The sequence below is a fragment of the Labrus bergylta genome, chromosome 21 (assembly GCF_963930695.1).
Source record: "Labrus bergylta chromosome 21, fLabBer1.1, whole genome shotgun sequence".
Taxonomy (NCBI): Eukaryota; Metazoa; Chordata; class Actinopteri; order Labriformes; family Labridae; genus Labrus; species Labrus bergylta.
This window is the reverse complement of record NC_089215.1, coordinates 15,632,410-15,645,612: the sequence shown is the minus strand read 5'-3', so window position 1 is coordinate 15,645,612 and position 13,203 is coordinate 15,632,410. Positions and strand designations below refer to the sequence as shown.

The following is a 13,203-nucleotide window of genomic DNA, read 5'->3' as shown; positions in this document are numbered from 1 at the left end:
TAAATCACTGTCACATCATCATGTAGAAGACTGTTTAAAGCAACCCTAACCCCCTTAACACTAACCCTCCACTGTCTGAATGTTCTGGTTTTGGTCAATGGTAAATGGACTTGGGCTTGTATAGACTACTCAAAGCGCTTTTACACCGCAGGTCACACCTACAAATTCATACACTCATGGTAGAGGCTGCTGAGTAAAGGGACCATCAGAAGTAACTAATCCATTCATACACATTCATATGACGTCGTGACGAAGCATCAGGAGCAACTTGAGGTTAGTGTCTTGCCAAAGAGACCGCCGGACATGTAGCTGCAGGAGCTGAGGATTGAACCCTCAGCCTTCCGGTTGAGAGACGACTCTACCAACTGAGCCACAGCCGCCCACAGATCGTCAGAACAATCCAACATGTCCAATCCAACTAATTAACCCAAAATGCATTCATAAATACCCCTGACTCTTTTAATCCAGCCTCACTGATGGAGAGTCGAAGGAAAAGAGCTGAATAATCGAGTACTCCTAATAAACCTGTGTAAGAAACTGGACCTGGGGACATTCCTGGGGCGGCAGTAGCTCAGTCAGTAGGGACTAGGGTTGGAGGGTTGCCAGATCAAGTCCCGGCACGGAACAAGTCTGGAAATTAGTCTGGTACCTGGAGAGGTGCCAGTCTACTTCCTGAGCACTGCCGAGGTGCCCTTGAGCAACGCACCAAACCCCAAAACTGCTCTAGAGCGCTCACTGTGCAGCCCCCCTCACTCTGAGACCATTAGTGCATGTCCATAGGATCCTGTTTGTGCATGTGTGTGTATTTCGGCCTATGTGTGTATTCATGTTCATTAAACAGAGTGTAAAATCAAATTTCCCCTCGCGGGATTAATAAAGTAGATATTAGTGGTATTATTATTATTATTCATACATCTTAAAGTCTGATTCACAGGTCACCATGGTTACCTTGGCCGGCTCATGAAACCTCTCCACAAACTCCTCGTAGTCGAGCAGCTCGTTCTCGTCGGTCTCAGCACAGGACAGCAGGAAGTCGGTTTCAGATTGGGTGTAGTGTTTGTGGCTCTCCATGGCTTTGTGGAAGTCTCTCTTGGAGATGACTCCTGCCCGTTCAATCAGAGATAAACCATCATCTCTCTGTTCACATATTCATGTTCATGTGATGTTTTTATAGATAGGTTTACCTTTCCCGTCGGGGTCGTACTCCTTGAAGGCGTCGGACGACGTCAGGTCCTTCAGTTTGAGGAACATATCGAAGAACTTGAGGATCATCTCCACGTTGTTGGATGACTCCACCAACATGTCCACCATCTGCTTCCCAATGGTCCCGTTCACCACGTTACCTGTCCAATGAGGATTGTGTTATTCATGGTGTGTCTGCCTCCTGTTTCATATATGACACAGGTATGTTCATGAAGGTGAACCCACCCTCCAGCATGGACAGCAGCATGACCACCATGTCCTTCTGCAGGTCCATCAGCTCCTTCAGTAACTCGATCTGACTGGAGTCCTGGAAAAACAAAGACATTATTATCTGATCATCTTTAGACTAATATCCTGCTAACATGTTTAACAGAAGTGATTGCACATTTACGTCCTTCCTGCTCTGACAGGTGACGGCCTGAGAGAACTGAGGTGGGATACACTTCACCATTAGCGGTTATATGCAGATGATTCTCTGACATATTTCACTAACTTTGGTTAAATATTGTATATACCTCCCGTGATTAATGAGAGTGTGTTTTGGGTTTGATGTCTTGTTTCGTCTCCGATGAGGTGAGCATGTTCAAGTCTGCGGAGCTAACTACCTGTGTAACTATGACATGAAGTATGGCGAGAGAGAAGGACATAAAGTACAGGTGTGTGTATGATCCTCATAAAGTCACCTGAGACAGTTTCATCTGCATGTGAGCGAAAACGTGAAGAAAGCCGACCACAGCGTCCCACAGCCGACTGTGAGCCAGACTCTGCTGGTTCCCCGTGCACGGACCCTGTGACATCATCAGGACCACGGTGACATCATCAGAAACAGTCAGATGACCATGCATAAACAGAATGATGATGTGATCAGAATAACATCTTTATTATTATTATTATTATAATAAACGTGACTTGATCATTCACACATCAGAATCATAAAAAAATGAATGTTTGATGACTCAGCAGCACAACGTTCTGACGCTTAAAGACATTTTGATGTTCATGTGATCATGTTCAGAACATTGAGGAGCTCAGGTGAGACTTACCTGGATGTACTCGGTCAGAGTGTTGAACACCTGTTTGGCCACATTTATCGCCTTGGAGAAATTCCTCTGACCCTGCTCGTCAATCACGTCTTTACCAGAGTAATACCAGTAAAAGTCACTGATGGACTCCTGCAGGAGAGAGGAGGAGGAAAGGGAGGAGAGAGGGGGAGGAGGAGAGAGGAGGGGAGGAGGAGAGGATAGTTGGAGAAGAGAGCGGGGAGAGAGGGGAAAGGGACACCTCAGTAGTCCATCACTCTGTTTTAGGACATGTGGCATCAATAGTCTATTATTGATGTATCAGTCCGCCCCCTTTATTTAAAAAACCTGGCCTACAGGGGGTAATGGAGCTTACCTGCACTCTGAGGAGGTAATCCACCGTAGAGATGATGATGTTCACTGTCGTGTTGTTTCCAGTCTGAGTCCTCAGATAGTTCTGAAAGTCTGAAACAGGAAGTCACAAAATAAAATAGCTGATGTTTTAAATGAATAAAAAGAGTAATGTTCAGATGTCAGTCATTTAGAGTACGACATGAACATGAGGACTGAATGAAGATCAGAGGTGGTTATAAGTGTCTTTAATCTGCATTCTCTCTGATGTCCAGCAGGGGGTGTCTGTTTGTACAGAAATGTATTCTCTCAATCTCCAATTAGAGTCAAAGAGACCAGCTACCTGTGACTGACGGGTCATAACCATGGAGACATGAAAGATGTCTTGTTTAAAGAGTGGTTGAACTAAAAGACACTCTGAGGAGTCTTGAGTCAATAAGACATTTTCATTTAGTTAACAGTTGTCAACATGGCAGTCACTTTCCCCTCCTATAGACGGTCTACGGTCAGACAGTACGATCAGATCTACACTGAGGAGAGTTAACAGGTCAGATATCAGTGAAATGTGCTCCGATCAGTAGGTGAAGTCAGACATGTAAAGTCTACTGCGAGCTTAGAAATCGACTCTCTGCTTAAAAACATTTACAAACACACGCTGCTTAAACCAATGAGAGCAGAGAAGCCTTCAGCTCAGCAGGTTTTAGAACTTCCTCTGTTAGAAGAATAAACGTTAATGTTCTCTCCTCTGACACTCAGGAACTGTTTTTATTTCACATCATTATAATGAAGATGAAACTCTACCTGACAGGGTCACACCTAAAACAGTCTGAGGAGAAGATTTGTGATGTCACATCCTGGTTTACTGAATCAGTTATTGTCACAAATTAAGCTCACATACCTGAGTTGTGTCCTTCACACAGCAGCTGCAGGAAGCGGAAAAGGTCACAGGTGAACTCATCATCCTGCATGACCTTCTCACCTGGCCGAGAGGAAAAACACGCACACACACACACACACATACACACACACACATTCATGCACACATACAACACACATGCAGACACACGTGTGCACAAGGACAGGAACGTGCAAACACACACACATTCATATAAACACACAAACACACAGAGTCAGAGACAGAAGCAGACGACATGAAGGAGAGACGATGAGAGGGAACAAAGAGTTAAAAACAGATGTTTCCTCTCAGTCAGTCAGAATACATAACCAGTACACACACACACACACACAAACACACTGGGATGAGCAGTGGGCAGCCACAGCACTCAGTGGTGGTCTAAAGTGGACTGGTTTAACCACGGCAGCATTTTACAGTCAGCTGTGTATGGTGGCTCAAAGGTGAAACTCACTGCAGCAACCGGAAAGATTCACATGAGGACAAACGTTCAGCCGAAAGGTAAAACAGAAACATCGACAACCAACATCCCGCAAACTTGTGAAAAACACCAGAAGACACACACAACTCTAAGACGCTGCCCCCCCATCACAACAGAAGTGCTCCAGGCCTGCAGGGGGTGCTCAGGGGAAGGCCTAGACAAGGCTCTGAATTTAATGTTTACACCTCTACCTGAACCTTGAACCACATGGAAGTCCAGACTGACTCTCCCCAGGGGAAAGGGGGGGCTTTGACCCCACCGATGATGGAGACACGGTGGGCTCTACCCCGCCCCCTCCTCTATAGAGTGGATGCTCACGCAGGTTGCCATGTGGTGGACACTGAAGCTTCAGTGTTTAGCCAGCTCTGCATCGGTCTGTAAACCTTTCTACATTCTAACCTCTCTCCGTTTTTCAAAAGCATCTCCAATATTGATCCTAGTTTGAGCACGTTTCTGCTCGTGGAGCTTATTAGAAACATGCTTTTTAAGTCGGGTACAATCACTTCTATCTGAACCAGTTCTCTTGCAACACCTGTTGATTTGACCTGATAACTGGTCTCATATCTGGCAAATCGAGGGGCGTCCAAAACCGCCACGTGGGGGGTGTCTGAAAACCTACCTTCTCTGGACCAAACAAATCCAGAGCATTCAGGAGCAGAATCTAAAGTTAGAAGGAGGACATACTGGCTGCTGCATTGTTGTCAGAGAAGCCAGCACTTCAACGTAGCATGTTTCCTTAATGTCTGATCATATAGGAAGGTCACTTTATCATTTCACTCTCTACACATCTTACTGATTGGACCTTTAACTAATCCATTCATACACATTCACAATGGGAGAAACTCAGTGTTAAGTGTCTTGCCCTGGGACAAAAAATAAATGTGACTTCAGGAGGCGTGGCTTGAATCCCCCACCTTCTGGTTTAGAGATGACCTACTCTACCACTGAGCTACAGCCGTCCACTGTGTGGCAAATATGTTTTACCCACGTCCAGTTGAACATGGCGCCTCCTACAGGCCTGGAGCACTTATGTTATTGTGACTTGATATGCTGCGTCTTCTGTTGCATTCGTCTTCTGACTGTCTCAATTTGCACCAAGGATTTATTTGCAGTATGTTAACTGGTAATGTACTTGTTTTGGCTTTTTGCAGCAGGGTTTTGTTATTGTTTTGTTGGACTTCTGTATTTGATGTTTCATTTGCATTGTGTCTGAATTTGCAGCCAGTTTGTCCTGGTGAAAATCTTTTGGTTTGTTGCCCCTCTTTGGCCTTCAGAGGTCTGGATTTGAGGAGGCTGAACAGCTGCTCTGACTGAGCTTAAATGCTGCTTTGAACCACAGAGTGCAAAAGTAAAGGAGGGTCAGAGAAGAGGATGAGACACAGTAACTTAAACAGTAACATAAATATGAACAGATACATCATTACAGTGAGACAGCTGGCTGAACTGATCTGCAGGTCTGGAACAAGAATGAAAGTGCACTTCTCTCTTTAAGTGGCAGTGAAGCTTTTTCCTTTCTTCAGATCAGTCCCAGCAGGATGGCACAGGCAAAAAGAGCCAGATTCTGTCTTCCCAAGGCCCCCTGCAATTTTCCACCTGTCAACCAGATGGCCTCAGTCTTTACCTTTTCCCCCATATACCCACCTGTCTGTCTCCACTTCACTAGCAGTCTCACCGCATGAGTCTCCCTGTCTCTGCTCGATGATGATTGTCTGACTCTCACCCCAGTCAGCATAACCTGCATCCAGAACTCTCTAAATCCCCAAATGGTTCCCCACTGACGCCAAGCCAGGTCCTGACCATGCATCCCAGCCAACAACTTTTCCTGCTGACCCTAATCTTAGAACCTAGTAATCCTGATGCTGGGTTGATCAGAATCTCGCACATTCGACACCCTGCCTGTACCAGTAACACAGCCTTCACCTTACTCGTTGAAAAAAGAGAACCAAAATCACTGACACTGTATTCAACAATCCAGAAGATCAGCGCACCTCAGGAAGTCCCATCAGAATCCAAACCATCTTCATCTTCAGACACATCGACCTGGTTTCTCTTTGACATAAGTGGTTCACTTTGGGTTTATCTTTAAACTCTGACTATTCAGGACTGTGACACAATAAACTCATATCATCTCAGGTGGGCCTTTAAGCAAACACTGCTTTTAATGGTACACTGGGGCACAGGTATTTCATTTCAATAGTTCCTGAAATTTTTTCTTCCAAAGAACATGTCTGTCAGTGACTGCAGATAGCCTGACCTGCTCACACCTGTCTGATCCTACCTGCTGGAACATCTGTTGGTTTTTAAGGACCTTCTGATGGTCAACAGGAAGTTGTTCCCTTTGCATTTGAAAGAATAAACAAACGACTGTTAGGTGATCATGTAAATGCACTTTCAGGCTTATTCCAAACCCATTAAACAAGGTGAGGGGAAGACAGTGTTCAAGGTCTCAAAATGTCAGCTCATATTTTATTCTTAACTTCTAGATAATTTGATATCTACCTTCAAATAAAAATGTTAAACTTTGATAAGATAAAGGCATCAAATTTAACTTAGTCCATGAAAAGCTATAAGGCTGTTACCGTACACAGCGTGATGCATGACTATACACAATCAAATTATGAGTTGAAAATACAATACTTGGGAGAAAATAAGTCAAAACATGAAATCATAAAAAGGAAGAGTTATTCAAATTAAATGAAAAATCATGAAGGACAAGACTAGTGACCACAGACCACAGCTCAGTCCAGGAAACAGAGAGAGGAGAGGAAGGAAGCAAGGAAGGAAAGAAGGAAGGGACAGAGTTCATCTCCTCCACCCTTACAGTAACATGGTTGTATACTGACACCTCGGTTAAGTATAACACTTAAAAAGAAGAAAGGTAGAGCAACAGGTAGAGCTGAAAGGTAGAGCAACAGGTGGAGCTGAAAGGTAGAGCAACAGGTAGAGCTGAAAGGTAGAGCAAGAGTTAGAGCTGAAAGGTGGAGCCACAGGTAGAACTGACAGGTGGAGCAACAGGTGGAGCAACAGGAAGGGCTGACAGGTAGAGCAACAGGAAGGGCTGACAGGTGGAGCAACATGTAGAGCAGACAGGTAGAGCAAGAGGTAGAGCTGACAGGTAGAGCAAGAGGTAGAGCTGACAGGTAGAGCAACAGGTAGAGCAACAGGAAGGGCTGACAGGTAGAGCAACAAGAAGGGCTGACAGGTGGAGCAACAGGTAGAGCTGACAGGTAGAGCAAGAGGTAGAGCTGACAGGTAGAGCAACAGGTAGAGCTGACAGGTGGAGCAACAGGTAGAGCAAGAGGTAGAGCTGACAGGTAGAGCAACAGGTAGAGCTGACAGGTGGAGCAACAGGAAGGGCTGACAGGTGGAGCAACAGGTAGAGCAACAGGTAGAACTGACAGGTGGAGCAACAGGTAGTGCTGACGGGTAGAGCAACAGGTAGTGCTGACGGGTAGAGCAACAGGTAGAGCTGACAGGTAGGGCAACAGGTAAAGCTGACAGGTAGAGCTGACAGGTAGAGCTGACAGGTAGAGCAACAGGTAAAGCTGAAAGGAAGAGCAAGAGGTAGAGCTGACAGGTAGAGCAGACAGGTAGAGCTGACAGGTAGAGCAGCCAGGTAGAGCAGACAGGTAGAGCTGACAGGTAGAGCTGACAGGTAGAGCTGACAGGTAGCGCTAACAGGTAAAGCTGAAAGGAAGAGCAAGAGGTAGAGCTGACAGGTAGAGCAGACAGGTAGAGCTGACAGGTAGAGCAGCCAGGTAGAGCAGACAGGTAGAGCTGACAGGTAGAGCTGACAGGTAGAGCTGACAGGTAGCGCTAACAGGTAGAGCTGACAGGTAGAGCTGGCAGGTAGAGCAGACAGGTAGAGCAGACAGGTAGAGCTGACAGGTAGAGCTGACAGGTAGAGCTGACAGGTAGAGCTGACAGGTAGAGCAACAGTTAAAGCTGAAAGGAAGAGCAAGAGGTAGAATGTAGAGCAGTCAGGTAAGGCTGACTGAGCAGACAGAGATGAAAAACAGGTCTGCAACTACTGGAGAGTTCTGTTTGTTTACTTGCAGATGATTTTGAGCTTTAAGCGCTTAATTATAACCAACTTACGTTTAACTGTTTCAAGAAGTTGACATAGCCTTTGACTTCAAACGTGTTGTAAACATGCATTCTTTCAGGTCGCCAGAAGGGGCAGATTCCAGGGGTTGTAAAAAATTGTCTGTCTCTTTGATAAGATATGCATTCTCCTGAACTGATTTATTACCTCAGTAAAAAAAAGAGGATATGCGGGATATAATAACGGACAAATTAAATTAAAAAGTTATCTCTAAAAAGAGGATAAAGAAGAGAAAGGGTCTGCTTTTAAGAAAGCCTGAAAGACCCTTTTAAGATGGCCAGACACTTGCTAGAAGAGAAAAAGAGTGGCAGTATGGTCATGCTGAGAGAAGAACTTAAAGATCATCTAAGGAGGCAGATTTCAGATCATGCTCCATCCATGGAACTTCAAGCTGAGTGTAGTGAATGACGTAGTTAGAAAAAGAAGGTCAAGCTTCGGCCCTGGACCTGGACCTGATGATATTCCAAACAAGTTCTTGAAAAAGATACCAAAGTTGTGAGAGAGCTCTGGAAACTGATGAGGCTGATGTGGGAACGACTGAAGGGTCCTGTGAAGTGGTGTCAAACTGTGGCCATCCTCATTCCAAGGGAACAAGAATCCTCTGCCTTGGTCCCAAGAAGCAGCAGGTCCAGTTCATGCTAGCAGGGCAAGTGGGGCAAAGCTTCCCCACACAGGGCAATAATCAGTCTGACTGAGAGCATACCTTCACAAGCAATTACATTGTCCTAGTGAAGTTACCAACACCACAATGAGACCGGCATCTTCCTGTGGTCTGAATGGGGTGGCAGTACCCTGAGAGAGAGGCTGTATAGCAAAAACCTGCCCAGTATAACTCAGCTGCTGGGGTTCTGTGAGCCTCTCAACCAAGCGCTTCCTGGTAAACATTGGCTCAATGTTCAGATGTATCTGAATTGATCTGAAGTAAGAGAAAAGAGAAGTTTTTGGCTCTGGCTTTGGAATAAACCAAGAGCTGGTAGAACCAAGAAGTCTGCTGCAGGGACGGCATGTTCCTGCCAGCTGCCCCACCATCCTCAGATATTCTGGGATTTAAGGGGTCAAACATCAGTAAAGTAAATGGTAAATGGACTTGAGCTTGTATAGCGCTTTTCTAGGCTTCTGACTAACCAAAGCGCTTTTACATTGCATGTCACACCTACACTTTCACCCCCATTCACACAATGATGATAGAGGCTGCTATGTAAAGTGACCATCAGAAGTAACTAATCCATTCCTATGCATTCGAGCAATTCGGGCTTAAGCGTCTTGCCCAAAGACTCATCGGACATGTTGTTGGGGATCAAAGCATTGACCACCGGTCATGATGGCTCTGTCCTCTTCCATTAGATAGTCCATGTGGCTCAGTCCTACACTGACTCTCTTTTAGTTCTGTATTTGTTCCCCACCAGCTCCTGATGTCTCTTCTTAGCTGCTGAATGCTGCCCTGTATTCAGCAGCTGGTTTGGTTAAGGGTTACTGTTTGCTGCAGAGCTGATCTTGTTTAGTCGTGTACTTCTGCTCCTGGGATAACCTGGTCTCTCACAGACATCTGATTTACATTCAGCTCAGTTAAAATAAAGATTTATGATCAAGGCCAAGAATAATCCTTTTATCCATGTCGCTATCCTGAATTTTAAACTAATGATTTTCAACTGGAAATATATGTATTCCTTATGAAGGTCATTTCATGTACAGTATTCTACTGGGACCTCTGGGACCACTGTCACCACTGTGACCACTGAGACCTCTGGGACCACTGGGACCACTGAGACCACTGGGACCTCTGGGATCACTGAGACCACTGGGACTACCGAGACCACTGGGACCTCTGGGACCTCTGGGACCACTGGGACCACTGGGACCACTGAGACCACTGGGACCTCTGGGACCACTGTGACCACTGGGATCCCTGGGAGCGCTGGGACCACTGGGACAGAGGTCTGGGGTGATGTTACAAACACAGGACTTCCACCCAGCAGACCGGATGTCTTTTCCAGTTTAAGAAGAAAGTTCAGATATGAAGTTTGAACTGACATAAGTGATGGTTTTTCTGGGTCATGGTGACGTATTTGTTTGGTTTAGGTAAATAAAATGTTATCATCTTTAATAATGTTGATGTTATCTTCAGGGTTGTAATGGGACAAAAGCAGCTCTGCTCTGGGTGAAAGAGAAAGATCTTTGGAGTGTTGCAGGTTTGAAAATACTGTCATATAAATACATGAGTTTCAAAAGGTAAGTCATGTCTTTTTAAACAATATATTTTCTTGACTACATAAACTATCTACTACTAAGTCAGCAGCTGGTTCAGTTGGTTGTAGATGTCAATGAGAGCATGGAGGGTGCTGGACAGTTAGAATGAAGAAGAACCAAAACCTCCAACTACAAGAAGCACACACCCTGCAGAGACAGAGGTAACTCTCTCTCTCACAGTCACCTCATCACAGATACTCATCTGAAAATGCATGGAATGAGTATCTGCTCTAAGCTCTGATCTTACAGCCTTTTGTTTAGTTTTTATTGTGTTCGTTGCAGCCTGCAGAAAGAAGAAGAAAAAGAAGAAGAAGAAGAAGAAAAGGAAAAAGACAGACTGTTGATGTGAAGAGACTTCACAACAGAGAACATCCATCACAAAAACCAACTCCATCACTGAGGCACAACAAGCAGCTGACTGCATGTCGACTAGACGAGTGACGGGGGGAGGGGGGGGGGAGGTAAACAGTCGTATTAGTGATATTTTGGACTGTGCCAGATCCTGTACACATCCTGAGAGGGAGGCAGACACCCTGCAGCTCTAAATCTGCCTGAAACTTCTTCATTTAATCCTCATTATTAGTTTCTTATTGTGGTGGAGAGACGTGACACTAAACCATATAAAAGACAACCAAGGGAACAAATTACTCTAAACAAAGAGGGGTCAGAGGAGGAGCTTAGAGCAGGAAATAGAGGAAGTTTGGAGGTCTACACTCAGGAACTGGACAGAACTGGACAGAACTGACACAACGACTAAGCGACCTCCGAGAAACAGAGAGAAACAGAAAGAGCTCAACCAACACACAGGAAAATGGCAGGAGGCATAATTACCACGCTCATGAGTGATGACTGAGGAGGGGAAGAAAGTGCAGAAAACCAAAATGAGAAAAGAAAAACAGGGGGAGAAAGAAGGAGAGAAAGAAAGTAAGAAACAAAGAAACTGAAGATTACACATAGGGAAAAGAGAACGTTCAAAATGTGCAGCTTATCACTGTAGTCAACATGAAAATCAAGTTTGTGTTGACAGAAAGAGCTGCACAGGTCGGTCAAACCTGGTGAGAGGTGTAAGAAACAGAACAGACACCAAGGCTCAGGACTGTTTCATTCACCTGCTGAGTTCAAAGCTCCTATTTGAATTCATGACTTGTTGAGGCAACAAAGAGATTATGAGAGGCTGAATTGAAACAATAGGTGCAGTAAAGATTCATTCAAAGTCAGCGTTAGTGTCTGCCTGCTTTATAGAGTTCGAGGAGCACGACCACACCTCAACCTAAGCTCCTCCCACTTTGTCCAAACCTAACCCTCTCCTCCTCGTCTGCTCTCACACTCTGCACACAACCAAGACGCTCTCACCCGGAATGACGTTTCCTGTTCTCCAGTATGTTCTTCTCCACTCTTTAGTTCAGATTGTGATTCTGTTGAACTACACGTAGCATTGATAAAAAGACAAATATTGTCATTATGGAGTCGTATAGAGGACTCTGCTGCTTTGTTCGCTACTTCTACGTCGTTATTTTTACATCATGTCTCCTGAGACCAGGGGCGTGTCCAGACTGCCACCCCAGAATCCAAATCTATGGTTGGCTATTTGCATAATCAGAGGCGGGACTTAAGTACAATAACAGCTCCTTCACCTGACTCTTAATCTCAATACTGCACCTATTATGACGTGATGATACTTTATGTACCATAATGACCACACACACACACACACACACACACACACACACACACACACACACACACACACACACACACACACACACACACACACACACACACACACACACACACACACACACACACACACACACACACACACCTGTAGGTCCTTCATCAGATCACAGGTGGTGCATCAGAACAGGTAACTGTGATTTTAACAGGTGTGACTAAATGAAATAGAGATAATCCTCAGACTGCTGACAGGATGGAGAGATGATAAACACTGAAGCTTCATTGGATCTAAAACGATGAACCAGTTGGAAAATGTTCTCTTTCATATGACATCTCAGTGCTGCAGAGCTCAGTGCTGCAGACCTCTGAGAAACACTCTTTGCATGTTGAGTAATCATTATTATGTAGCACTATGAAGCTAATCATTCATCTTCAGGAGCCTTTTACTGACTAAGTGTTGTTGTTCTCATACTGACCTGATCCCTCCTCGGTCACCATGCCCAGACCTTCTGCTTTGTTCTGACGCTCAAACGCATTCAGGTCCAGAACACTGAAACACATGCACACACAGTCTGAAACATACTCATCAGAAACACTGACTTTAAGCTTTGTCTTGTGTATTTGAGCAAACAGTGAAGCTCTTAGGGGAAACAGAGTCAGAACAGATCTGTCTGCAGGATACACACACTGTCAGTACATCCATGATATTATCAGGCTGTGTGTTTGTACCTGCAGGACTGCATGAGACCAGCCAGACTCTGGAAGAAACCCACATCCTTCTTATCCTTCAGATAGTCCAACATTTTCTTTCAAAAACACAGAGGAGTCCGATTTAAGACAGGAGTGCAGCAGAGAAACATTATCATATAAAGAGAGTTGTTCAAAAAGCTACAGATCTTCAGTCAGATGTTTAACCAAAGCAGGGAACGAAAAGGAAGCAGCAGGATTCTACTCTGCTGACAGTGTAGAATCCTGCAGTTCCTCGAGTGTCCACTAGAGGCTAGCTGTAGAAGCACAGGAAGTCACATACACACCCATTCAAAAAAGCCTTTACAGCACAGATTAACATGTTTACAGCCTGGTTAAAAAAAACAAATAGGTCTGATTAGCTCATGTCTCAATCAGCACACACTGTACGGGATGTTTTGATGACTCATCCGTTTTGATTTGATGAAGGATAAAGTCTGGTTTATACTTCTGCATCGAATCC

At 44.9% G+C, this 13,203-nt stretch overlaps 1 protein-coding gene across 1 annotated transcript in view; it reads right to left on the bottom strand.

The window, feature by feature from the left end:
- ryr2a (ryanodine receptor 2a (cardiac)) overlaps positions 1-13,203 on the bottom strand; it is a 75,293-nt gene that overhangs the window by 19,972 nt on the left and 42,118 nt on the right. Inside the window, exons 78-87 of the mRNA XM_065949267.1 lie at positions 12,723-12,799; positions 12,470-12,543; positions 11,151-11,168; positions 3,472-3,552; positions 2,599-2,687; positions 2,247-2,375; positions 1,887-1,991; positions 1,429-1,510; positions 1,185-1,343; positions 949-1,103 (exon numbers count right to left, since the gene is read on the bottom strand). Of these exons, the coding sequence (XP_065805339.1) occupies positions 949-1,103; positions 1,185-1,343; positions 1,429-1,510; positions 1,887-1,991; positions 2,247-2,375; positions 2,599-2,687; positions 3,472-3,552; positions 11,151-11,168; positions 12,470-12,543; positions 12,723-12,799 (969 nt within the window). The remainder of the gene's footprint in view (positions 1-948; positions 1,104-1,184; positions 1,344-1,428; positions 1,511-1,886; positions 1,992-2,246; positions 2,376-2,598; positions 2,688-3,471; positions 3,553-11,150; positions 11,169-12,469; positions 12,544-12,722; positions 12,800-13,203) is intronic.